At 53.9% G+C, this 27,062-nt stretch overlaps 1 protein-coding gene across 2 annotated transcripts in view; it reads left to right on the forward strand.

The window, feature by feature from the left end:
• Positions 1–27,062, forward strand: part of KIF25 (kinesin family member 25) — a 43,675-nt gene that overhangs the window by 14,466 nt on the left and 2,147 nt on the right. Inside the window, exons 6-12 of one of the 2 annotated variants that reach the window (XM_043457280.1) lie at positions 1,644–1,732; positions 4,594–4,630; positions 11,720–11,787; positions 18,020–18,094; positions 20,670–20,819; positions 25,090–25,266; positions 26,407–26,579. In XM_043457280.1, coding sequence (XP_043313215.1) covers positions 1,644–1,732; positions 4,594–4,630; positions 11,720–11,787; positions 18,020–18,094; positions 20,670–20,819; positions 25,090–25,266; positions 26,407–26,579 — 769 coding nt within the window. The remainder of the gene's footprint in view (positions 1–1,643; positions 1,733–4,593; positions 4,631–11,719; positions 11,788–18,019; positions 18,095–20,669; positions 20,820–25,089; positions 25,267–26,406; positions 26,580–27,062) is intronic. The other variant, XM_043457281.1, reaches the window with a different exon arrangement.

The following is a 27,062-nucleotide window of genomic DNA, read 5'->3' on the forward strand; positions in this document are numbered from 1 at the left end:
AATAAGCAGGCAGGTTGATGACGTTTGAAGATACGAGTTTGGAAGGAATTGATCGCAGACAGGTTGAACAGCAAAATATTTCAGCAGGCTGCACCTGGCCTGTCCCCAGAATACCGGGCACTTGGAGCGGGGACTGGGTGTGGTCCCCTGTACTGACAGCGCCGCCTCGCTGGGCTGAGGTCCGATTCCAGGCAGACCAGCACATTAGGGCCCATGTCTCCCCGCACCCCCTCCCCCAAGCCGCCGTTACTGTTGTTACTAGGGGACTCTCTGGCCGACCTGCAGTACAAGCTCAGGTGACAAGTCCCCTGGGGTTGCTGCCCCTTGGCCTCCAGGCCCCTCTGACCTGCCCCTGGCTGCCCAGCTGTCCTGGGAGGTTACGCCTGTCACTAACAGGTGTGAGAAGCCCTGGGTCACTGGTGGTCACCCTTCAGCCGCCGCCTCCCAGCGTCCCCCGCCTCATCCAGCGGCCACCTCTCCCCAAGCCTCTTGTGTCCCACGGGTCCGCACAGCTCCCTGAGAAGCCGCGGCTTCTCCCCCGCATCCAGATTTCTGCCCTGGGGTGTTTGTGGGCGTCTGGCAGGTCTGCAGCCATTTTTCCTGCACTCCGGGACTGTCTCCAAAGGCTGAGGGGCTGGGGAGGAGCGGACGGCTCCAGAGTCCCCGGGGCACCAAGGCATGGGGTGTCCGTGGAGTCCTGGTGGCAGCTGGCTGTTCATGTCCATGGCTGCCAAGGAAGCTAGTGGTTTGCCCGGCAGTGTAGACAGAAGAGCCTCTGAGTGTAGAGAAGGAGGGGGCTCGCTCCGCCTAGAGACGTGCTTCTCGTCCCCAACACGACACTTCAGGAAGGACACAGACGGGCTGGGTTGATCTCAGCCGTGTCAGGAGGACGGTGGACGTGCCCTGGAGCAGTGAGGGCTGGCAGGGTGAGCAGGCAGGGAGGTTTCCGGGGGACGCAGGAGCAGGGCTTCCGACAAGCTGGTACGTGGGAGAGGAAGGGCCCCTTCAGTGTGACCCCTGAGTTATCAAAGGGCCGCGGGTCAAAGACTCCAGCAGAACCACGTAGCAGTGACTCAGAGCTCACCCAGGAGACAGGACCTCCCCGTTGGAGGGATCCAGGCACAGCCCGGCAGAAGCGTGGCCATGTCCGTGGGGCTAAACTCAACACGATCTTGCCGTGAATTCCTAAGATAGCGAGTGCATCAGCTCTGTGGGCCCCCGGTGTGCGGGAAGGTGTGGCTTCCGCGCTGTGCTAGGCAGAGGTTCAGGGGCTTATTCTTCGTCTCTATTTCTGCATTGTCTCTTCACACCTACCCCTGGGAGGGTCTGGGTAACGAGCCACATTTCAGAAGTCTTCTCAAATCCCTGAGAGATTAACCCAGGGTGCTGTTACACGTTAGTGACTTGATGCACACAACCCAGTGGTAATCATTTGCCACGTGAGCAAATGTAAGAGTGAATTTTTTAAAAATTTGAGATGACACAGACGCTCCCTGTTCCGTGGGGGTTTTCTCCCATGTCGAGGCTTGGTGGGAAGTCCAGCGCTCATGTCTCGGGGAAAGTCCTCAGCAGATGCTCTTCTAGGAAATGGTCCCTGGGTTCTGCATGCTCCCAGGCTCATGGTAAACCACCTCCTGCTTCAGGAGCTGAAGGGCAACATCAGAGTCCACTGTCGAATCCGCCCTCTGCTGCCCTTCGATGACGAGGCTCAGGAGCCGGTCTCACAGAACAGGTAATCTGCTTCTGCACTGTGTGTGTGCATGTGCACGTGTGAGTGTGCACACATCTGTATGTGCATGTGTATATGTGTGTGCACATGTATATTTATGTGTGTGCGTGCATGCATGTGTGTGTGTGGTATGTGTATTATGTACACATGTGTGTGTGGTGTTGAAAGGTTATTGCTGAACCACGAAAGACGCCAGGATTCTTGACTTCTGGAGGAGAAGAATTCAATCTGGGGCCAGAGACGAGGCTTGATCACGCAGAGCTTTTGTGTGATGAAGTTTTATCGGAGTATAGAAGAGATAGAGAAGGCTTCTGACATAGACATCAGAAGGGGGCAGAAAGAGTGCCACCTGCTCGTCTTTAGCCGGATGTTATACAGCTACTAGCAGGCTGCTAATTGGAGAAAGGAAATGTCTCAGAACTCAGAGTGGCACCAGGCCCCTCACCCACAACATGCTTTGAGCTAACATTGGCACAAGGTAAGTCATCCCAGGCCATAAAACAATTGACATGAATCTTGAAAAAAAGGCAGGTTTCCATACAAATATTTAGTTTTATTAGCATAGATTAGGAGAACAATGTATGAGTGTAACACACTGGTTTGTCAAGTCCATTCTGACCCTTTAGGTGGGACTGACTTGAAGACAGAGTCTAGAGTAAATACATAGTACATTAACAGAGCTTGAGACAAACATTTCCATAAGAAAGATGCATTGGTTACCTCAAGGTTTGAGAAAAGTTAAGTTCAGGTGGAACCAGGTGTCATTATGGCAACACAAAATTTTAAGAGAAACCTCTTTTTAAATTTGTATAGAGAAGGGGAAAAAATATAACACTAGTTTGTTTCCTTCTGCCGCTTAAGAGAGAGAGAAAAACTGTGACACTTGCAGCCTGTTTCCTCCGTTTGGAGGCCCCTAGCCTTCCTGCCTGTTACCCTGTCAGTGTGTATGTGTATTGTGCACACACGTGTGGTGTGTGCATGTGCATGTGTATATGTTTATGCATGTGTGTATGTGTATGTGTGGTATATATATTGTGTGCATGTGTATTGTGTACACACGTTTGGTGTGTATGCGTATTGTGCACACACGTGTGTGATATGTGGTGGTCTGTGTATGTGTATTGTGTGCACATGTGTGTGGTGTGTTGTGTGTGTGGTGTGTGCACATGTGTGTTGTGTGTATGTGTATTGTGTGCACACGTGTGGTGTGTATATGTATTATATGCACATGTGTGTGGTCGGTGCATGTTGTGTGCCCATGTGTGTGTTGTGTGTGTTGTGTGCACACGTGTGTGTTGTGTGCACACATGTGTTGTGTGCACACGTGTGTGGTGTGTGCTGTGCGCACATGTGTGACATATGTGTTGTGTGCGCACATGTGTGTGTTTAGGGACGAAGCACAGAAGTGGCACCCCCCCCCCCATGTTCTGGTCTCTGGATGAGGCCCTCTTTTCTGGATGGAGCTGATTTGCCAAGATGAGTGAGTGGCAGTCGCTCTGGAATGTGCCTGAGTGTGGCCAAAATACCTGAGCAAGAAAGAGAGGGGTCGCAGGAGCCCGCTGCCCAGGCGGCCGTTGGTGGTGCAGGCCAGCTCCTGCTGGTCCTTGCCCTCTGGTTCCCCCCAGAGGCCCCTCAGAGGTCAGGGGGTGGTTACTGCTGACTCAGCACTCCTGACTGAGAGAAAGTGTCCCTGGTGATGAATGACACAAAATTACCTGAAATTCATCTCCTTGAAAATCATAATCCTGACTTTTCCTTCTCTCTCCGATGAAGTAAATGCCCGGTGGTCGTCTCCACTGGGCGGCCCGTCGGAGCAGCTCCCGGCTCTGGGCCTCACCCGGCCCGCGTCCCGCTCAGCCCGCAGTGGCCCCTGCTCCGCCGGGTCGGGCCAGGCCCACCCGGGGGCTCGCGGTGACCGCTCCCGCCCGCCCCGGTGACTGCGCTCACCTCAGGGCCCGCCCCGTGCCCTGCCCACACTTGGTTCTTCTGTGAAGGCCCGTCCACTCTCTCCTCTCTGCACGTGCTACAATGTAGCGCTTGGCTTTGGAGGGCCTTTAGAAAGCCCCGGTCAGTCCTGTGGTGTGAAACTAGTCTTGGCAGTGGGGCGGCCTAGCTCTGCAGTGCGGTCCAGCAGCCAGTGGTCCTGAGACGTGGTGTCTCCGTGAACGTGCTCCTGGGGTGGTGTTTGCAGGTGGCCGCGTCACATTATTAATCTGCCTCTGTGCGCCCTGACAGGGTCACTTCCTGCCACACGTGGTCCTGTGACTAAATGAATTAAAGTTAAGTGATCTGGACGCGTAGCTGCTCAGCTGCTCCGGCCGCGTCTCAGGCGCCCTGCTGGACAGTTCATCATCGCAGAAAACTGTCAGACGGCACTGCCCGGGGATGCCCAGCCTGGCAAAGCTTCCCGAGAGGCGTCATAAACCATGTCTCCTCTTCTTCTTTCATTTACGGTTACTTGCTTTTAGCTCTGACACGTGTCACCTCTCTCTGGATTCGTATTCCAATACTGCCACTCCCGAGGGCAGAGACCTTGGCAGGCCTTTCTTTCTGTCTCAGTCACCCCCAAGCTCCTAACCTCAGGCTGTGTGTGTGGGAGGTATTTACACGTAGACGTATCTGTCACACAACACAGCTAGAGAATGCAGAAGTACCAAAGAGGGCGGAGGTATGCGAGGAAAATGTGCCAAGATAAGGTCGGGGCGGGGGGTGGAGGTGAGGAAAGGATAGAAAAATGGAGACCAAGATGCAAGATGCCAGGGACCAGAAGAGAGGGAGCTGGAAATGAGCCCGAAGTCTGAGAGACGGGGACGCGCAGAAGGAGCTCCATCATAATGTGTCTTCAATGTTGTTTTATCCCTCAGCTCCCTGTCCGGAGGCGTGGTCCACGCAGTCGATGACGTGAGTGAATTCTCCTTACACTTTGTATCTGGGAGCGTTCCGTTTGACGGTTCACATATCCCACACTGAGTGGGTCAGAGGCTGAGTGAACACGAAGCAATCTCCTCCTTTTTTATGCTTTCTTAGTTACTGTTTCTGTTTCTTGATTCTATCAGATGTGGGATTTGTGAGGCGTTGGGTGCCTTTCCCATGCAAGCCCATAAGGCTGCTCGCCTGCAGCTCTAAGGGAGGGAGGCCACCCCCCTTTCATTAATTCTCCAGCCCCCACGTCAACCCGTGCACGCTGAGTCCTAATATTTGCAGCACAAGGAAAGAAATGCACGTATAAAGCAAATAGAGTTAAGCATGAACTTAGTGTACTTTTGAAACAGATACCTCTGTTATGAACGCATGCATGTGTTTTCCCTTTAAAGCCCCATTTTCCTTATGTTTGAGCTTCCCTGGTGGCTCAGCTGGTAAAGAATCCGCCTGCAATGCGGGAGACCTGGGTTCAATCCCTGGGTTGGGAAGATCCCCTGGAGAAGGGCTACCCACTCCAGTGTCCTGGCCTGGAGAATTCGATGGACGGGGTAGGCCATGGGGTCGCAAAGAGTCGGACATGAGTGACCGACTCTCACTTCACTTTCTCTGCTCACGTTTATCTGTCGAAAAGGCCAAGAAGCAGCAGTGGGTGCAGGGCAGTGGGGTTCCTTGAGCGGTCGTGGGTCACGGGTCCCGACGAGCCCGGGGCAGGGGAAAGGGAAGGGTCGGGACTTCCTGTCAGAGGACTCAGAGCCTATTTAACAGAGCGCCCATGGGTGTCAGACGGAATGATGGAACTTAGGAAGTGAAGGACGCAGATCAAAATAACATACTCCCATGAAAACCTTCAGTTCATAGCTGTTATTATTTTTAGATCTCGTTGATCAGCTTGTGAGAATGCTGCGTGTCGGTCGTTTATTCTAAGACATGATAAAGAAAGAAGGAAACCTCGTGTGGCCCTTCCTGATGAAACACATTTCAGGGCAAATGCATCACTGATGAGGGAAAGTTCTTCTTTATGGGAGATTCTAGTGAATAAACCCAGAAAGTGAAAAGCGTCAGTCACATCTGACTCTTGCGACCCCATGGACTGTAGCCTGTCCATGGAATTTTCCAGGCGAGAGTACAGGAGTGGGTAGCCTTTCCCTTCTCTCGGGGATCTTCCCGACCCAGGGATTGAACCCGGGTGTCCTGCATTGCAGGCAGGTTCTTTACCGTCTGAGCCACACGGAAACCCAAAGATGCTGGATGAGGGTCCTTTATCCTGCCTCATCCAACTTTGTGTGTGTCTGAAAGTCCTGTAAATAAAAGTTTTAAAAAATGTTCTAGCTGTATTATGACCATCACAAAATGAACTGCTCCAGTTTTAGCTCCTTTATTGATCATTTTCATTGAACATGAAAGTCCAGGCCCTTTGGAACAACGACCTCTTGGAGGGTGACCCTGGGTTGCATCGATTGCTATCAATCTCGGCGCTTGTCCGCCCGGCCCGTTGTCTGAATCAGTTTTATTGTGATAACATATTGTAAACTTGAGCAACCCTTTTTGCTTTCCTTTTATTTTATTATTTTAAAAATAATCTCTTTTTTTTTTTTTTGGCCTCACAGTCAGGCATTCGGAATCTTAGTTCCCTGACCAGGGATGGAACTCTGCTCCCTGCAGTGGAAGCACAGAGTCTTAACCCCTGGACTGATAGGAAGTCCCAGCTTTAAACTTTTTAAAGTAGTTTCAGTTAATGGAGTGATACCTTAATTTTTTAAAATAAAGAAACCATGAAAATTGTTGTAGCTGATTATAAAATTCCATATAAAATAAGCATTTTAAAAATTCCATGCTTTTCAGTACTTTTCCTTCTATTGTTCGGTGCCTTGTAGGCTGCCTTTAGGACGAGTGTCATGGGGTTGAGCAGCAGACCAGCTCATCCTCGTTATTAGGAGTGTGAGTCAAAGGGAGTCCTCGGGACCACACCACTGCCCCCACCTCCCTTTCTAAGTGGTTAAGTTACTGCCTTTCCTGCGTCTCCCCAGCTCTGAGTGCATCTGGTCCATGCGGGGAGCTTCCCGTGGGGGGACATCCGCCCCCAGCCCCGCCCCCAGTGACGGGGCTCCCCTCTGTGGCTTGTTTACATCTTCATCCTCCTTGTGGTCCCCACCTGTCCTGGCAGATTCCACTGAGTCTTCATACTCGGAACTTCGAGGGTTTAGGAAAATGTTTTATCCATCAAGATGAGATAAAATTTCTTTCCATTGGGGCATTTCAGATTGTGCTTTAGGAAAGCAGCAGAATCCAAGTCATTTTTCAACTTCACTTGACCCGTCTGTTAAAGGACTTCCTGTCACTGAATGTGCTGAAGACGCGAGTGGTCTGCCCTGCGACCCTGGAACTCTGGGCTCCCGCATTGTGCTTTTATTTTCAGGAGTCTAACGAGAGTTTGCGTTTGTCCTGGCGGCGTAACGCAGCTCTGCGTTTCTTTTTTCTGGCTGCACTGGGTTTTTGTTGTGGCTCGTGGGTTTAGTCGCCCTGCAGCAAGTGGGATCTTGGTTCCTGGACCAGGGATCGAGCCCGTCTCCCCTGAATTGGAAGGTGGACTCTTCACCGCTGGACCACCAGGGAAGTCCTTTAGAGCTTGATTTCGATTTGTGATCCGATTCCACATTGCAGGGTTCTGGATTCAGCCTACAAATAAAGCTGGAAGGGTTCTGGATTCAGCCTATGAATAAAGCCCGTCTCAGACGGAGTCAGCTTCTATGCCAGCTCTGGGTCACCAGGGCTGCCCATTGCGTCTTTGGTTTGGTTTGTTTGTTTGATAATCAGATGCAGAGGAAGAGATGCTGGCTTGGCCGGGAGTGTGAGATGGCCCATTTGCGTCTCAAGCACAAATGCTCCAGAGTGGCTTCTCATTGACCCTCCGATGGCTGTTAACCCCACCCCACGCTGCCTCAGGGCCTGGCACACGCCCTTCCATCCTGATGCCCGCCCCCCACCCCCGGCTCATCACCTACCCATCCTCAGCACGCAGTGTGAGCATCACGGCCTCAGGGGGCCCTTCCTGCCATCCGGCCCAGCGAGGACGCTGTCCCTTGCAGTCTCATCGCATCTGTGTTTCTCTTCAAGGTTCTTTGTGGTATTTCAGGCAGTTCCATGGTGAAGTCCGTCTTTGTCCGAGGTTCTTTGTGGTATTTCAGGCAGTTCTGTTGTGAAGTCTGTCTGTGTTGCCAGACTGCTGGCCCAGGCAGGCGCACGTCCCTTCTGTTCGCTAGAGGCTCCATTCAGCTTCCAGCTTGGGCAGTTCTCCAAACATACTTATCGTGAGGGAATAAAAAGGTGAAAGCACGTTTCTAGCTTGATTTGTTTCTGGGCAGATTGTATTCAGAGACTGAGATGGTTTTTTGCCAATAATTGATTTAACCCAGGTTCACCGTGGGAATGAAAGTGGTTTCATAAGCCCTTTGCATACAGGATAATGTCTCTTAAAAAGTCAATTAAGGAGTAACACTGCAAGGGCGTCCCTAGAGGCTCAGTGGTAAAGAACCTGCTTGCCAACACGGGAGACAGGGGTTTCATCCCTGGTCTGGGAGGATCTCACGTGTCTCGGAGCAAATAAGAAAGATAAAAAAAAAAAGTAACATATTACAGATATGACAGACTGATCACGGGTTGTTCCAGGCAAGGGGGACGAAAGGAAGGAAGTGCAGCTGGAGCGGAGGTCAGCCTTGCTGGGAGCTGGCTCCGGCGGGGCGGCTCCCCAGCCACGTGCTGGTCCAGCTCCTCCAAACCCGCCTGTCGACCCGCCGGGTTCTGGGTCCCTGTGCTCTCTGCCCGGGGCGCCTCCCCCAACCCCAAGGCTGAGTCTCGCCCGCGTTCAGGCGAGTCCTCGAGCCTTTGATTCTCCTCCGTCGTCTCCCCTCTCCCCGACCGTTTGTCTGTCCAGCAGTCTCGGCCCAGGACCTGGGCGTCTCCCTCCGTCCACGCGACTGTGCGTCCTCTGCCGCCCAGCACACCGCTGTGTTCTGCGCGTCTGAGGAGTGGACCTCGGGACCCCAGGCTCGGCCGGGCAGCTCGATCCCAGGAGGCGGGGGCCCTGGGGCGGGGGGCTGGGGGCGGCAGCGCGAGGATGCGGAGGGCGGTGGTCGGGGCTGTGGGCTCTCCCTGGAGCCTCTGACCGGGCCGCTGTCCCCATCCGCCAGGGACGGCGGATGACGCTCCGCTCCTCCCTGTAACCGACCGGCTTTCAAGCCGAGAGGCGGCTCCTGGCGTCCTGAGGAGGCCACCGGTGAAGCTCCTGCTGAGGTCGTGAGCCTGTGGAGGGAAGCGTGTCGGTGGGTTTTCATGCGCTGCTGGCCTCCTGGGACCTGAGCAGTCCGTCTCCGCCCACCGGGAGCTGCTTCGGGTCCCGCACCGCCCAGACTCAGGGAGGACCCTGTCGCTGCCGTGGATTTATCCCCGGCTCGCGTCCAGCCGACCCCACCCACCCCCTCAGGGCCTGCAGGTCGGGGGGAAGCCCGTCTCTCACTTTTATAGTGAACATTGTGGGTCTTTGGTTTTGCTATCTGGTTGCTCTGTTTTTGAATGTGGAGATTTGAGGTGATCCCACATCCGCGCCTGCCTATTTATTTTAATAGTTTCCGAGCTCCTCTGGATCTGTCGCCTGGTTTTTATTTTAACAGTTTCCGAGCTCCTCTGGATCTGTCGCCTGGTTTGAACCAACCAGCCAGGAAGTCGTCGGCTAGCTGCAGGTGTATTTTACCCTCATGGTTTTGCTGAGACTCAGCCACATCGGGCAGGAACCGTCAGTGTGGGGTGCCCGGCACGGGCGAGGTGACAGAGGCCGTCTTCTTGGGGTCAAGGTACCCCATGTCCCCTCCTGGGAGAGGTTGTCACTCCAGGTCTGCAGACTCGTGGCCCGTCTCAGGAGAAGGAGCAGCACCCCCAAACACGAGGCCGCGTGCTGCACAGTGGAGACCCCCGATATCTGCTGTGACGTCCCAGAAAGTGTGGGCTAACTCGCCCTGCTGCAGGGGGGCCAGGGCATGACTGAGGACCCCTGACCTTGGAGAGAAAAGTGTCCAAGGCTTAGAAACCGCCCACACAGCCCGACTGCGGCCAGGGTAGGGGGGAAGCGGCGAGGGAACCAGAGGCGGGTTCCTCCTGAATGTGCCTGACTTGACCCCTCTTGGCCTCAGATTTCTTTCTGTAAAATGTGGGAGCTCAATTAAAATTTGCTCTTAGCTCTAAGACTAGATGACCGAGTTGATGACCTAGAATTTTACACCCTATACGCTTTGAAAGCTTCCTAGGGAATTGGATGCAAGTGAAACAGATGATACAGCAGCTGAGTGTAAGGGAAATGGCCGTTATTGATCACTGACTCTGAGCGTGCTGTTCCTCCGGAGCCTCGTAATTCTGCGAGGCAGGGACGATGAAGTGAGTTCTGTAGATGAACCCTGGTGTTTGTACCCGAGAGGATGTCTAGGGCTCAAGGGCATGAGGATATGGAAAGGAGGGGTTACTCTGGACGCTTGTTTGCGAGAAGGAGGGGTGTGCGGTGTCGTGAGGGGGCGACGTTGGACAGGCAGGAGAGAACACGGACGCAGTGTCTGTGAAGATGAAGCTCTGCCCTTGGCGTCCTCTCAGATGCTGTTTAAAATCCAGCGATCACGCCCTGGGGTGGCTTCCTAAGGGGTCGTGGGCATCTCCCGGGGTCAGGCTTGTCTTTATGGCTTTGTATGGCCCTCAGATGGTGAGCTGGAGCTTTGGGGTGAGACTGTACACCTTAGCAGTTCTCACTCGTTTTTCTGTGTGGTTAAACCCTAGGCATCTGTAGACTTCAGCCAGTCTTCAGACAGGGGGTATGTCTGCCCCGTCCCTCCTGGGGCACCGGGGTTTCATTCTGGCTGGTGCTAAAGGAGCAGCCCCACCGTCTGGCAACAGGAACGCCACAGGGCGGGGCGCGGGGCCCAGGCTGCTGGGCAGGCTCCAGTCCGGGGGCCGGGGTGACAGGCAAGCAGTTTGTGCCTGCAAAACCTAAATAGGCCACTTTTTGGATATGTATTTATTTTGCATAAACACATATTATATGTAGGTGATACCAGCATTACTAAAATAAATATACATACACACTAATATTGGGCTTCCCTGGTGGCTCAGTGGGTAAAGAATCCGCTTGCCAAGCAGAAGATGCAGGTTTGATCTTTGAGTCAGGAAGATCCCCTGAGAAGGGAATGGCAGCCCACTCCACTATTCTTGCCTGGAGAATCCCATGGGCGGAGGGGCCTGGCGGGCTGTGGTCCGTGGGGTCGCAAAGAGTCGGACACGACTGAGTCAACCGCCACGCACGCTGATGTCAGTTGGTGATGCTGGTAAGACAACGTCGGTAAGGCTTTGGGCATGCCCCCCGGAGCCTCTGCTGTTACGGAAATGTCAGGTGCCCGCGGGTCTCGCATCCCTGCAGCCCTGGGGTTTTCACTCCTCCCCTTCTATGCTGTGTTCTCACGACTCGCGTTTTGTTTGAGAATCGGAACCGGCTCCAGTGGCTTGTTCTTCCTTTGCTCGAGAGAAACTCAGGTTCCTTTCCTGCTAACAAATTGCCTTTGCTTCTCTCCGTACAGGATGTTGTGTAAGAAAATAGTTTAGCCAGATCAAAAGCTGATGTGTTTGAAAAACAATCCACCGGTCATAACTGAATTAAAACGATATCTGAGAAAGATTCCTTTAGCCCCGGGAAGTCTGACGCCGCCTCACTTGAAAGAGCTGCCGGGGCTGGCTGACCCCGGTCCGGGGCAGAGGAGGAGCGATGTGTGTGTCTGTAGACTTGACTTGCTTCTATCAGAGCCTGGAAGGCTTTCCCTCTTAAAGACCAGAGAGTGAACTTCAGCATCCTTGGGACAATGTGGTCCGTGTCTTAGTGACTCATGCTACGGAGGAGAACTGAGCCACAGGCCGTCTGCAGACAGGGCGGGCTGTGTCCGGGCAGAACCTGCTTACATCAGTGGCCCAGGGGCCGCGCTCTGCCCTCTCTGCCCAGCACTACTAATGCAGCTTTTTTTGTTTTTCACTCTTTTCTACTAGGAAACCGTCCTGGTGGACTGCACCCGGCCTGGCCACCCTTTGATTAATAAGACATATACGTTTGAAAGGTAAGTGCTTTTCGAGATGACAGGTAAAGTTACACAAATGGAAACTTTGCACTAGGGTTTGATTAATAAAAGGCACAATTCATCCTATCATTTCGACTAGTCGCAAAGGGGCAGAGGCAGTTCAGTGGAGAAAGGTCAGTCTTTTCCGCAAGTGACGCTGGAACCGCTGGACGTCCACGGGCAGAAATGAAATGGATCTTTGTCCAGACGCCACAGCTTTGGCAAAAATTAACTAAAGTGGAAACTACATGTCAAGCCTGAAACCACACAACTTTTAGAAGGCAGCACAGAAGAAAAGTCTTTGTGACCTTGGGTTAAGCATGGGATTCTTAGAAATGTGCCAAAAGCGTGATCCAGAAAAGAATCAGAAGTTAAACTTTCTTTTTTGTTTATGATACTGTTAAGAGGATGAGGGGACAAGCCACATACTGGAGAAAGTATTTGGAAATCACATAGCTTACAAAGGACTGGATCCAGAATACACAGACAGCTCTGGAAAATCAGAGAACAGACAGCCCAGTGAACAAGTGGGCAAAACATCCAAACAGACATCACTCCAAGGACAGAGACTCAAGTTACAGTTACTCGGGAAATGCCACTGATAATCCAAGCGGCAATGGCAGGCAGTGCAGTAAACCCCTGACCACTTGACCCAGAGACCCTCCCCCAGGCATTCACCCAAGACATTCACAGAAATGTTTACACACATGTTTACACAAACCGCGACACTGGGTGATTACAGCTGCTTCACTCATAACCGACAAGACTGGGGACAAGCCGGTGGGAGGTGGAGCCCGAGGGTCCCGGGGATGGAGTGCAACCCAAAGGGAGGACAGACCACCGTCGTGGGCAGAGGAGGCCGGACCCAGAGGGTCACGGGATTCGTTCCGTCACAGACGTTCTGGACAAGACAGAACTCTAGTGGCTGCTGGGAGGCGATGGAGAAAGTGTCAGTCACTCAGTCGTGTCTGGCTCTGTGCGACCCCGTGGACTGTAGCCCGCCAGGCTCCTCTGTCCATGGGATTCCGCAGGCAAGGATACTGGAGTGGGTTGCCATTTTCTTCTCTAGGGGCTCTTTCCAACCCAGGGATGGAAGCTGGGTCTCCCGCATTGTAGGCAGACGCTTTACCGTCTGAGCTACCAGGGAAGTTCTGTACTTGTGATGGGGGATCCTGATTTAATCAAATAAACAAACCATTAAAAATTATGCTGGGCTGACTCTATTCATATCAAAGCTGTTGTTCAGTTGCTAAGTCGTGTCTGACTCTGACCCCATGGTCTGCAGCACGCCAGGCTCCTCTGTCCTTCACTGTCTCCCGGAGCTTGCTCAAACTCGTGTCCACTGAGTCGGTGATGCCATCCAACCATCTCATCCTCCTTCTCCTCCTGCCCTCAATCTTTCCCAGCATCAGTCTTTTCTAATGAGTTGGCTCTTCGCATCAGGTGGGCAAAGTATTGGAGTTTCAGCTTCAGCATCAGTCCTTCCAATGAATATTCAGGACTGATTTCCTTCAGGATTGACTGGTTTGGTCTCCTTGCAGTCCAAGGGACTCCTAGGAGTCTTCTCCAGCATCACAACTTGAAACCATCAATTCTTTGGCACTCAGCCTTCTTTACAATCCAACTCACATCTGTACGTGACTGCTGGAAAAACCATAGCTTTAATTATATGGACCTTTATCAGCAAAGTGATGCCTCTGCTTTTTAATACGCTGTCTAGCTTTGTCATAGCTTTTCTTCCAAGGAGCAAGCATCTTTGACATCACGTCTGCAATCACCGTCCACAGTGATTTTGGACTCCAAGAAAATAAAGTCTGTCACTGTTTCCATTGTTTCTCCATATATTTGCCATAAAGGATGGGACTGGATGCCATGATCTTAGCCTTTTGGATGTTGAGTTTTAAGCCGGCCTTTCCATTCTCCTCTTTCACCCTCATCAGGAGGGTCTCCATTTCCTCTTGGCTTAATTTCAGATTAATAATAATATTACCCGGGAGCAAGAGGGTCACTTCCTAATAACAAAGGAATCCACGTTGAGAGGAACCACAGCCCTGGAGGTGGTGACAGAGCTTCAAATGTGATAGAGCCTGGGAGAGAATCAGGCAAATCCGTCAGTGTAACCAGAGACGCTAGCACTCCTCTGTCAGTCCTGGACAGGCGGGGATGCAGAGCTCAGTGCGAATGTCTGCCCTCATGAACTGGGAGGGTAGCCGTCTCCCCGCCTCCCTCGGGTGGGGTGAGGGGACCTCAGGGTGGTGGTCCCCGTGCTGTCCGCTCAGGGCTCCTCGGAAGCAGCTGCGTTCCGGCTCCAGGGTCACGTCCAGCCCCGGGGCTCTGAAGCCCCGCCTGCTTTGGGAGCCCCTGACTCCGCCCGCCCTGTGCCAGGCAGGGCCTGACCACCCCCTCGTGGGCACGAGCAGGTCCAACTTCACCAAAGCTAGTTCATGCACCTAAGGTCACTTGGCCTTCGGGGGGTCCCTGGGGAGGGCAAGGCAGGAGCAGACCCCAGCCCCGGGCAGGCCCAGCGTGGTCAGGTCTTTGCATCCCACCGGCTGGCACTTGGATGGGCGGGGAGGGTGGGGGAGTTGCCGTGGCCCCCCGTTTCGGCTGGGGGCAGGGGCAGCGGGCAGCTGGCAGTGGGCTGTCAGCTCAGACCCACTCGTCGGCGCTTCACTGACCACGTGAGGTCTTTGGATGGAAGGGGAGGTCCGCGCTGTGGGACTTGGGCTGAGCCCAGAGAAAAAGGAAGCCATCTGTGAAACGCGCTGACGGCTCGGCGAGGAGGAAACGCTGAGGCTGAAGCCTCCACGCTGGGCGGTCAGGGGCTCGGGGCCTGGCGACCTCACAGGCGGCGGAGCACGTGGGTCTGAGCAAGTCACAGCGCGGCTTTTCACGGGAGCAGTCAATGTCAAAATGGTTTATTTCCATCTGGAGGGAAACCTCAACAGTTTCAGCACTGAACTCCTGTTTTCTTTTTTTTTAATATTTATTTCTTTATTTGGCCGTGCTGGGCTTTAGTGCACCACGTGGGATCCTTGGTCTTCATTGAGGCACGCAGCATGTGAGGGTTAGTTCCCTGACCCGGGATGGAACCCAGGCCCCCTGCACTGGGAATGCAGGGTCTTAGCCACTGGACCACCAGGGAAGCCCCACTTAACTCCTTTTAAAAACAAATGCAAAAAAAAAAAAAAAAAAACAAATGCATGCAGGGGAAAGCACTCACCTCGCCTTTCAGCAAACTATGGATGGACCCAGGGTCAGAAGAAAGTGGTCTCTCCTGGGTACAGCAAAATATTATTATTTTTTTTAAAGTGACGGGAACCAACCCAAAATGCAGTGGGAAAAATCAGTCACTTTTGTTGTTGTGAGGCTAATGTATGCAGCAGGCAGCGGGAGGCCTCTTGGCTGTTCATCTGGGGGGTGTGTGTGTTTATGCTGCGATGTATCTGCCAACATATGTAGTACTGTCTATGTGTAGTCACTGTTGCCTGAGCCCCTGTTATGGGCAAGACGCTGCATGCGGGACCACGGGGAGGGCGAGGCTAGGCCGGTCCCCGCGGCCAGAGTCCGGCTCAGGGGAGGGTGGGATGAGCAGAGGCGCTGGCCCTGGGCCTCTACAGCCAACTGACCGGGCGGAGCCAGGAGGAGAGGAGGGTCCCCCGGCCTGGCCTGCGTTCCGCCCCCCGCTCCGCCCGCCCGTCCTGACCCTCCGCGTCCCCGGCCCTTGTGGGCCCCAGGTTGGCAGCTGGCCGTGGTAAGAAATGGCACCTCTCTGTGCCCCGGGGGTCGGGTCCGACGTCCTTCGTGTGACTCAGATGTGCTTCTGCAGTCTGCCTGTCTCTAGCTGTTTTTCTATAAAAGTATAGAAAGGATTTCTAATATAAGGAATTGACTAGACGCTTAGGGAATGCTCTATTATACTCTAAATTTTTTCTTCTCTATTTTTAGGGGCACTTTACATATTAAGGAAATCAACCTTTTGTCTGTGATTTAAGTTGCCTCTGTTTCTCTCAGTCATTTGTATCTTTTTCCCTGCGTCTGACAGCGTTCAGCCATGTAAAAGGTCTAACTCCGTTTACCATAATCACAGTTGGGAGCCTCCTGGGTCACACGGGAATACACCCACAGGCTCTGGTACCTGCACGGTCCGATTTCTTACATGGATCAGACCTCATGACCCACTTGGGACGGGACCTAGTGAACCGGGTGAGGTGGGGACATCTCTGTGGTGAGACTTCATAGCCAAGAGCACGGTGCCGGACGCCTGCTCATTCAGGTGGAATTCCGTGTCTTTCAGGGGTGGTTTATGATTTTCTTCATAAAGGGTTTAGACGTTTCTTTTCAAATTGCTGCCCAGGATCTTTTTATTTTCGTTCTCCTGTCACGTGTACCATCTTTCTCCCGTTACATCGGGGAGCTCGTTTAGTTAGTATACCTGAATGCTGTTGGGTTTTGCACACAAATCGTACCACTTGCTACTTTACTAAACTCTCTGGTTGATTTGGTAACTTTCTCATCATTCAGCTTCAGATTGCTTGGATGTCTGGCCGAGTCAGCTCTGAGCGGAGTCAGGGGATCCACTCGGCGATCCTAGGGTCCCTGAGTCAGCGAACAGGGCTCGATACTATGCTGAGCAGCGAGCAGGCGGCGGGCCTGTGAGAGGCCTTTCCTCCTTGGTGAGAAAGACTCCAGTGTCTCTTTGAATAAGAAGCGCATGAAGCCTAAAATGTTTCCCATCCAGAAAAAGTTTGCCACCCATGAACATCTGTGAAGACATTTGGCCAGCTGCAATGATATTTAAGAACTGATGGGAAAAACAAGCTTGTCAGAACCCTGGAGAAATGTGTGTACTGCCCTCTTCTTGATGACAATAAGGAGTTAGTGTTCATGTTTAAAAGTGGGACAGTGGTAACACTGTGGTGACTTAAAGAGTCATCGTCTCTTGGAGGTAGGTAGTCAGCATGTATGGATGAGCTGGACCTGAGCTGGCTGCAGAGGGCTCCAGGCGGGGGTTCAGATGAGGTCAGGAGGTGATGGGTGACTGTCGGAGCTGGCGATGCACAGACTGGGCTCATTCGCTGTTCTTCCTGCTTTTGTTATTTGGTGGGATTTTTTGGTGACAAGTTAAATAAGAGCTCAGACGGCCCACTGCTCTAAACATCCTCGGTGTGCTCAGCGAGCAGCATTTTATAAGAAGGCCCCTGACGTGGAAAACCAGCCCTGCTTCGAGAGATGAACCGGCTCCCCTGGGCATTAGGACACAGTTTGAAAGTGAAAGAAGAGAAAGCTTTGGTTCCAGCTAAATAAAAGCCCATGTTTCAGAAAACAAAGCTTAAAATCCAAGCTCGCTCGGTTCACACACGACTCAACCGTGGCCGCGTCGGCTCTGGGCGGCCGGCCCTGCCTCTCCCCGCCGGCGCTGTTCCCATCTTGTTCAACGCTGTGCAGTGAACCACGGCTTCTGGAAGTCACTTCCTACTTCGGTTTATTCGTACATGTTTATAAACACATAACCGCACTGGACCGCCTTGTCATAGCCAGCATTCCAGTCCCATTTTGTGTATTAATGTTCAGCTGAACCAACCTGAGGCCTAGGAAAACATTTTTAAGAGCATGAACATAAAAAGTATTACATATCAAATATTGCAGTAGTATGATTTTTACATCCTTGTTGTTGGACCCACTTAGGTGGAACTAATTTAGTTATGGGATAATTATATGATATCCTTTTTTTCTTGCTTGCTTTTTCTTTCTGCTTTGCAAGCATTTATAACTTTGCTTATGCTTATTACATTTTTATAACAGAGGAAGCAATTTTCATTCTTCTTTAACCTCTGTTAGCTTGAAAAGTAATAAAATTAATCTTTTATTGCTAAAAAAAAAGTAAATGTTGACTGTGTTGGGGTTCCTATGAGAAGTATGTGAGGATATTTTTCTCAGGTTTCTGTATTTGGATAATAAAGTAAACCTCAAGGCTTCCCCGGTGGCTCAGATGGTAGAGAATCTGCCTGCAATGCAGGAGACCCAGGTTCAATCCCTGGGTGGGAAGATCCCTGGAGAAGAAAATGGCAACTAACTCGAGTGTTCTTGCCTGGAGAATCCCATGGACAGAGGAGCATGATGGGCTACAGTCTTTGAGGTCGTAAAGAGTCAGACATGAGTGACTGACTCACACTTACTAACTTACTTACATTTTCTTCCAATAATGCATCATGTTCCCTTTGCCTCTCAGAGTTTACAGCCCAGCAGAATCTCAGAGAGTGGTGTTTGAAGATGTGTGTCCGCTTCTTACGTCCTTCTTGGATGGGTGAGTTCAAACATTTCTGAGATCGATTATCGCAGTGGGAGGTCAGTGTAAGTAGACGTCACCCCTGCTACAGATGAGGGTCTGGCATCGGTGTCCAAGTATTTTGTGCGCGTGTAGAGCAGACCCACGGCCCGGTGTCCACGGCCCTTCCCCCGGAGGAGGCGGAGACACGATTTGAGGAGCGACTGTGAAGGGAACTCGGGCCCTGGTCCAGACGATCATCCTGTTACGTTGCGTGAAGAGCGTGCGTGCTCAGTCGGGCCCCACTCTTTGAGACCCTGTGCCCCGTGGCCCTCCAGGCTCCTCTGTCCGTGGGAGCCTCCAGGCAGGAACGCTGACGATCATCCCATTAAGTCACGTGTCGTCTTCAGACTGAGAGGGCAGCTGCCTTCTCTCCGGGATTCTTAGCACATTTCAGCCCTTCTGTGAAGTCTGTTAAGAACAATGACACCAAATCGAGGGGCTTGTCCCGGTGGGAAGGGGCCTCTCCCCGTGGACGCTGCTGCTGGCCTCCAAGGCAGTGGCCGTCACCCAGGGACAAAGGTCACTTTTCAGCAGTGCCGTGCACGGCTCTGCTGGCTTAGCTGAGACCCAGTAAAGCAACACTTTCCACTTTGAAGAATCTGGGTTTGATGTAGACGTTGACATCAAGCATCCAGAAGAAGACATATTTGTGTTTGCCCAGCGCCAGTGAAATGAGGACTGTAATGACAGGGCTGGACCCAGCCACAGCGTGGCCGCCTCTGACCTCAGGGGTGTGGGGAGGCTCGTGGCCCGAACAGTCAGGTCAGCTCAGAAGCCACGTGTCGCCAGCTGCTCACGCCTACCTGGCCCACCCGCTGGGACATGGATTTTCCTGTCCATCTGACAAAAAGAGCTCTTCCATTGAAAACGACGGGAGAATCTTTCTCTTGCTCTCTCTCTTTTTTTTTTCCCCTAAGTATGCATCTTTCAAGTAAGCAGATTCCAGAAATAAAAAATGTCATCGTGGTTAACATGGTCTCTGCCTGTTGTAAATATGAAACAGATGCGCACATCGAGTCCTGGGCTGCATCTCCCTCTCTCCTTTCCTCAGCGGTCTGGAAGGTCCCTGCAGGCGCTCATCTGTCCCTGCAAAGGCACTCCCCTCCCCACCCCACCCCCAGACACGCGCCTCTCAGGGAAGGTGTGAGAGGTGGGATGCCTGGTGTCTTCTCGGTTCTGGGAGAAGAGAAACGCAGGGTGAAGGCAGAGAGGCCCTTGATGGGTTTTCACCCTCGCATTTGGTTCCCGTCGTCTTTTCGGTCGAGGGAACAGCTGCCCTTGGAGGAAGAGGACTTTCTGGATCGATGTTCAAGGCGTGAGCCCGTCAGAACACTCTTCAGAGTCACTTTACTGGAGCCACGGCCCTTGTCTGGCTGGAGGAAGGGAGGGTTCTGAGCGGACTCGAGCAGCGGGATCAGAACCTCCGAGGGTGGGGCCTGCCTTCGGGGGGTCTCCTCCCCCGGGAGGCAGATGGGAGTCTGGGCTCAGCTTCAGCCGCTTGTGGGCCAGGCTCCCCTGCACCTCCACGGCCACGCGTGTAAAGCTACACCGCAGACTTACTTCAAATATTCCTTCAGATGCTTCCCCTCTTCTCACTGACCTTCTGGGCTAACAGCACAGGTGGAAGAAAAATCCTTCAGTGGTCCCCATCCTCTGTGAAGGAAGCTGCACTAAAATAACCCCAAACCAGGACAGTGGGGGCAGGCCAGCTGGTCCCAAGAGGCTCGGCACGGTCTGAAATGAGAACCCCAAGACCCTTCGGGAAACAAGGTGTAAGAGCACCTCACGACATTGCCCACCTGGAGTCGGCACTGTGAGGAATCCTAAATGTAACGGGGGCGCTTCCCCGGTGGCTCGGAGATAAAGAGTCCGCCGGCCGATGCAGGGGACACAGGTTCAACTCCTGGTCTGGAAGGTCCCACGAGCCTCGGAGCAACTAAGCGCGGGGGCCACAAGTACTGAAGCTCGCGCACCCCGAGCCCGCGCTCCACTGCACGAGAGGCCGCCGCCAGGAGGAGCCGGCGCTCTGCACCCAGAGGGGAGCCCGAGCAGAGTGAAGACCCAGCACGGCCAAAAACAAACAGATGAAATTATCTTTAAAAAATGGAATGGGGGAAGTATTTTTAAGACATCAAAAGAAAATATGCAAACTTCCATGTGCATTCTAGTTAGCCTGATTTTATGAAGATGAACTTAATTCAGGCGACTCCAGACGTTGGAATGAGAGGAAGTTAGGAGGAGGGCCTGGCCCGGGAAGGACTCGGGCCGGCTGTGGGCTCCTCGTGGCCTCCCGTGAGGAGCTGCAGAGCTGCCCACGAGACACAGGTGTCCCGAGAGGCACGTGTGTGTAAGCACGGGTATGACCATCCGTGTGCACCCTTTCAGCCACAGGGGCGGGGTATGCCTAAGACAGGCGTGGTTAAACTCAGGCGGGCTTTTCAGGGAGCAGGATTCAGAGGGAATCACTCGAGCGAACACTCGTCTCAGGGTCCGGTCACGGCGCCAGGCCCTCCGCCTGTCTTTCTGCCCTGAAGTCTGGCTTGTGTTTCAGGTACAACGTCTGCATCATGGCTTATGGGCAGACGGGAAGCGGGAAGAGCTTCACCATGCTGGGCCCGCATCGCCAGGAGGAGCCGGCCCCGCCGTCGGAACCCCACGGCGACGCGGGCATCATCCCCAGGGCGGCTGGAGAGCTCTTCAGGTACCGGGCGGGCAGGGAGGACCAGGCCGGGGTGCGGCAGACGCGGGCGTGAGATGGGGGCCACGCCCGTCCTCCTTTAGGACACGGTCAGAACCCGGCCTTACCACCAGGGACGCTGAGAGTCCTTACGGCACATTCATCAGTAACGCTGACATTCTGACTGTTGCAAGTGAGGCAACGCTTCTCAAAGGGCTCCCCAGTCAGACAGCTTGTGTCAAGGGAGGCTGGGAGTGGGTTTCCCTTCTGCAGCTGAGGGGACAGAGGGAAGCCTGTGGTCTCGCCTTTGCCTCCTGCCCCGGGAAGCAGACACGCCGGTCCTCTTCGTGGGCGACTGAAGAGGCTCCCGTCCCACTAAGGGGCCCGGGAGTCATGGAGGCGCGTCCTCTGGTTGTCACGGTGTTGCCCCGCCCCGACCGTTGCTCCGAGGAGAAACCGGGAATGCTGGCCCCAGCGGCCCAGGCCGTGTCCCGAGGTCTCCTCCCACGGGTCGTGACCTTCTGCCCCGGGGAGCCCGTGTGCGCCGCCGGGCCTCTCTTCTGTGCGTTTTGTCGGGGCCGCAGGTGCAGACTGTGCGTGTGTCCTAAGTCCTGGGAGGAGGGCGTCTTCCGCAGCGGGGAGCCGCATGGCCGGGTGCCCTCTGAGCTCCCGACCCCTGGAGTTCAGGTTTTGTCTCCGTATCTCCTTACGTCATCCTTCAGTGTCTGAAAATCAGGGCGAAACACAACTCCCACACAAGCTCAATGATTTGGTGCCTCTTCAAACCAATATTCTTTCATTATTAGTGCACAGAAAAGATGCATTTGTTAATTCGCTTCCACAAACCCTTTCAGGAAATAAACCTTGGTAAAATATCTCCCAGTTTTTGGTTGTTCTTGTTCTCCCCTTGACGCTTGTGATTTTCGGGATCAGACCATTTCCTAGGAGGTCAGACTGTCAGCCCTGGGGAGCCGCAGCCGACACGAGCGTCCTGCAGGTCGCCATGGGATGCAGCCCTCGAGGGCGGTGCTCGGGCGACCGTCAGAGCACACGGAGGCGGCCCGGGGACCAAGGCCAGCCTGGGGACCCCGCGCTGTTTCATCGGCCCAAGCAGGTGACGGCCACGCCTGAGCTCCGTGGGCGGACGTCTGTGAACAGCAGAGCCGCTCTCGCAGACACAGGGCTCACCGTTCAAGGGCAAAGGCCTCCTGCTGGGGACGCAGGCCACGTGAAGTGTTTCTTTCTATTTCAAGAGACCGAGGCCTCGGTGATGCCCAGGGAGTCGCCTGGTCCCTGCCTGGGGCCGCTCAGCCAGCAGCTGGCTGGAAGCCGGGCGGCGCCATGTGAGAGCCAGGCAGGACCGCGCGGCTCTCCTGGGCATCCAGGGAGAGGGACCCGGAGAGACGGGGCGTGGGTGGGAGGGCGGTGCGGACCGGCAGCCTCTGGGGGAGAAGCCCCCCGACTCCCCCGCCCACATTTAAAGTGGCTGCACCCATGCTGCTGAGATAACCGTCCAGACCCGTGGAGACGGCGTGGCTGGGGCAGGCCTCAAAGCATCACCTGGTGATGCCTCCCTGCCCATCCTACCTGAAGGGCCCAAAAACAGAGGAGGCAAGCGAATGAGCTCAGGCCAGAAACGGGGCCGGGACAGCGGGAGTCAGAGACGCCCGCTCTAAGCCTCACACCCCCGCCATCCTCTCGTCTCCAGCAGGGGCCCCAGGGGGCAGGCAAAGCCCTGCCCAGCAGGGAGACGGGCCGACGGCGTCCCTCTGAGTTTGCCTTCACTGACTCCTGGTGTGAGCCACGTGCCTGCTCGCAGGGCCGGTCCAGACTGAAGCTGAACTTGCAGACACACGGTGTCCAGTGAGTCCAGCGTAGGCAGTGCTCACTTGACGAGTCACGGAGCTTGTCCCTGAGGGCAGCAAGCAGAGGCCGAGGGCCCAGGGCAGGACAGCTGCCCCTAAGAATGCCGGAGGGAGGCTGTTCGGACGACGCTGGGACAGCGTCTCCAGAGATAGGACACACGGCGTCGCCTGACGGTGGCCTCCCGTCAATGGGCATTTAAATCACCTGCTTCCAGAGCGGGTTTTTTACATTTTGAGTCTTGGGAGTGAAATGAGTCAGACCCTTCCCACTCAACGTTGACTCTTCTTCCGAGTGGGGGGCCATGGGCGCAGCTCACCCCCCAGGGCCCACTGCCATCGCTTGCAAGAATAGGACTAAAGGTCCAGACGTGGAAAGTTGTCTACCTCTTCAATTTCTAATCACAGTGGACAAACCCCGGGAAGGAACGCGTGTAGCCGTGTTGGCGGCTGAGTGTCTGTGCCTGACTCCAAACCCAGCGATGGGCGCAAAGAGTCGGACACGACTGAGCGACTTTCACTTTCACTTTTCTACCCTCTAGACACCTCTGAGGGCTTCCCTGTTGGCTCGGGGGTAAAGAATCTGGCTGCAGTGAAGGAGACACAGTTTCCATCCCAGGGTCGGGAAGATCCCCTGGAGAATGGAATGGCAACCCGCTCCAGTGTTCTGGCCTGGAGAATCCCATGGACAGAAGAGCCTGGCGGGCCACAGTCCATGGGGTCACAGTCAAGACATGACTGAGCGCCTAACATGCACAGACACGGCTGGAGGCACAGGGAACATGAACCGTGCGTGTGAGAGCATTCAGCCCTCAACAGAACGGAAGCCGTCAGGACCCGGGGCATTCGCGCAGGGAGAGACGGACAGGACTCCGAGCCGGGGCACCTGGAGGGGCACTCGTGGGCGGGGGTCGTCACCTCCCTCCACTGCCTCTGTGCCCGGCGACCTCCCAGCGCTGACGTCTCAGGAAGCCTGTGCATGTTTTATATAAAACGTATCACACTCTGTTGGAGTCATTTGCCTACTAAACACTTAGTTTCTTCAAAGCCAAGACTGAGGACTAGTTTTTAACATTGTTTGTGGAAATTTGCCACCAATTGAGTAATTCTTGTGGGACAAGTGAATCAATGCATTAAGCAAATCAAATAATTAAACAGAAGAAAAGCGTTTCCATGAGCTTTTGAGAGATGAGAAATCTCTCATCTGCTACTGTAGAGATGAGAAATCTCGTTCCGGTTTGGGGCCCCTCGGAGAGATGGAGCCAAGTGCATCTTTCCTGACATGTCAGGAGGGGACATACCATCTCTAGCTTATCTTCTCTTGGTTTTCACTTTTCGGACAGTCACTTAGAGCTTTCTCAGCAAAACCCAGTGCTAAGAACTATCCAGATACCCAGAACTCTTTGCCAGCGATTACTTTCACGAGAGAGCTTAGCTCACGTTTTCCTTCGTTGCAGTCTTTTTGATTTCCTTAGTTGATTGTCATTAGACGATGCTAATGCCTGGTTTTATCTGTAGATGTCCCATGGATGCAGATGCAAAGCCCACCTATCAGGGCTTGAGCAGGACTCGCCCAGGCCGGGGCCCAGAGTGTCTTTACAACAAGAGAAGCACAGTCAGAATTCTGATTCTGTCTGATTCTGACTGGCTTTCCTGGGCCAGCGTTAGAGACACGGTCATGCCCCGAGGAGACAGCCTGGTCCTTGGTGACCGGATGGTGTGGGGCGTGAGGTCAAAGGGATGGAGCAGGGACATGGGGTGGGGCAGGAAGCTGGGCTCAGTGGTCAGCGCTTCCTGGGGCGGGACCGTGGGGTTTTGCTCCAAGTGTGTCCTGTCTTTACTTTTGAATTGATCTGCAGTCTGCATGTAGTACTTTAAAACTTGAAACAAAATAAGATGTGTGGTGGTTTTCTTTAGAGTCTAGTGGGTTTTAGAGAGGTCATGGTGAGGGCTTAGTTGAAAGGCGCTTTAGGAGGGGCATTGACTCAACATCATGGACTCAAGCTTCCTGAAAGGGAACAGATTTTAAAATAAACAAGCCTGGTTGCTGGGCCCGCGCTCAAAGCCTGCTTTGGGCTTCTGTGTGGGACTCAGCTTGGGCGTGGTGACTTCTGGGTCAAGACTGTGGGCTCTTCAAGCATCTTTACAGTGTATTTAGAGCTTGAGGGCAGAAAGCATTGATTTAGATACAACTTGGATGAAATAACTGTGTTCCCAAGACAGTCATTTTCTCTGCAGTTTAAAGAGGATGTTCCCTTCTTCCTGCGTGGCCGGTGAGATGGTGCCCAGTGGCCCTGAATCCTGAGTTTTGCAGCCCGTTTCTCGGACTCTGACCGCCTCATGTTGGAAGTCACTCTTTAAGCCCTGTCTCCCCGGGGTTACCCACGTTCCTCTGACGGTCTGGTGTCTTGTGTGTCTCACCCCTCCTCCAGGCTTATTTCAGAAGATGCGTCACGGAGCCCGGAGGTGGACATTTCCATAGTGGAAGTTTATAACAATGACATTTTTGACCTTCTGGCTAACGACAGCTGTCAAGTGGCATCTGGGGTGAAGCGGCAGGTGCTGACGACCCAGCAGGGGAAGAAGGCGGTCTGCGGGCTGACCTACCAGTGAGTGACCGGGCGCTGAGCTCTGCGAGCGGCCGCAGCCTCGAGGGGACCCCACGTAGAGCCAGGCGAGGCGTCCCAGTCAGCGCGCCTCCCGAGAGAGGGTTCACTGTGTTTATTTGCCCAGGGTGCAGTTCTCCACTTTCAATTTGCTTTAGAAACGATCTTTTAACGTCATAATGAAGACAAATTAGCCGGTGCTTTAAAATATCTTCTTTAAGAGATGGCGGGACAGGCGTTATCGCCGAGGCTCGGCTGAGGGACGGGCGTGGAGAAGCCCCAGGACCCGCCAGAAGCCCCTGGGTTAGGCACTGGTGTACTTGGGTCCCTTGGCATATCAGAATTTTACCGAATACACCAAGGAATCAGCTTCTCCCCCAGAGCTCCGTGTTGTTAGATTCACGTTCAGGAATCAGGTTTGCTTCGGGCAGCGGTCACCTGACCCATGTGGAGGAGAAGTCATGAAGGGTCAAGGTCATGCCGCCCATTCTGCGGTCTCAAAGTTAGCAGAGGAAGGGTCTTCAGACTATTCCTTTTTTTTTGTATTGGCGTATAGCCAATTAACAATGTTGAGATAGTTTCAAGGGGTCAGCAGAGGGACTTGACCATACATGTGTATGTGTTGCGAGTTATTTCTAACATTTGAAAAAGCCTAAAGGAAGTCATACGTCTGACCATGATAAGTTTACACGAGCTAACCCAAACTGCCAGATTTTCACTAACAGATGTCATGATCAAAACGTTTTCTCCTGCAGATCAGAAGTTCTGCTTATCTCATCAATTAAAAGAAGAAAGTAAATTAAATTTGCATTTCGTAAATTTGATGAAATTTGGTTTGATAGGCAAAATATTTTAAAATCTCGGGGTCCTTGAGGGCACCATAAATACAAGCAGGCATGATGTAGAGAAGATTGGGAAGCTCCGCTTGGTTTGAAAACAGCTGATTACTTCAGGGTAAAGCAGTGAGAGATACGATAAGTCAAACAGATCCCGTGAAGTGAAACGCTGGGTGTCTCGCGTTTACTCTTGTCTGAGGTGCACTGCTTCCCTGAGCCGGGTACATGTGGCCCCTGCCCAGGCGTGCGTGCAGGCCGGCCTCCCCGACCACCCCCGGCCCCTCAGTACCCGCGTGTGCACCCACAGGTCAGTCCGCAGTGCCGCGGAGTTCCTGACGCTCGTGGGCAGGGGTCTGCAGCTGCGGGCGAAGCAGCCCACCGCGGTGCATGCCGAGTCCTCCCGATCTCACCTGGTGATAACCGTGACCCTGGCTGCAGCCGCCTCCCCCCGTGGCCCCGGCGGGCGGCCATCCACACCCGGTCAGTGCCCATGGAAGAAATGCACGGGGGACGGGAGGAGTCCGCCTACCGCAGGCTCTGAGACACGCCCAGAGCCCGGGGAGGGTCCGCAGCCCAACCCCAGGAGCCGGGGGACCCAGGCCAAGGACAAGGGGGCCCAGCATAGAGACGGCGTGTCTTCCTGGGAAACGTGACGCGTTCATCGCGAACGACACTCTGACTGTGACCTGGGTTTAAGAAGGCAGACACCAGTACACACACACGCAACAATTCCAGCTGGGTAAGAGAATCATGCGCGTTCCCAGGTCCTCACTGGCCGGAAGGTCCAGAGCAGCGCGCTGGCATCACCTGCGGGGCTGGTGGGAGCGCGGACCCTCTCCCGCCCCCACCCCTCCCGCCATCGGGACCCCGGGGCACGGCTGGGGCACTGGATGCACGCTTCTCCAAGTTCAGGGAGCCAGCGTCCTGCGGAGGACCACCCGTCCAGGGAGAGGGTCTCCCCTG

The sequence above is a fragment of the Cervus canadensis genome, chromosome 33 (assembly GCF_019320065.1).
Source record: "Cervus canadensis isolate Bull #8, Minnesota chromosome 33, ASM1932006v1, whole genome shotgun sequence".
NCBI lineage: Eukaryota > Metazoa > Chordata > Mammalia > Artiodactyla > Cervidae > Cervus > Cervus canadensis.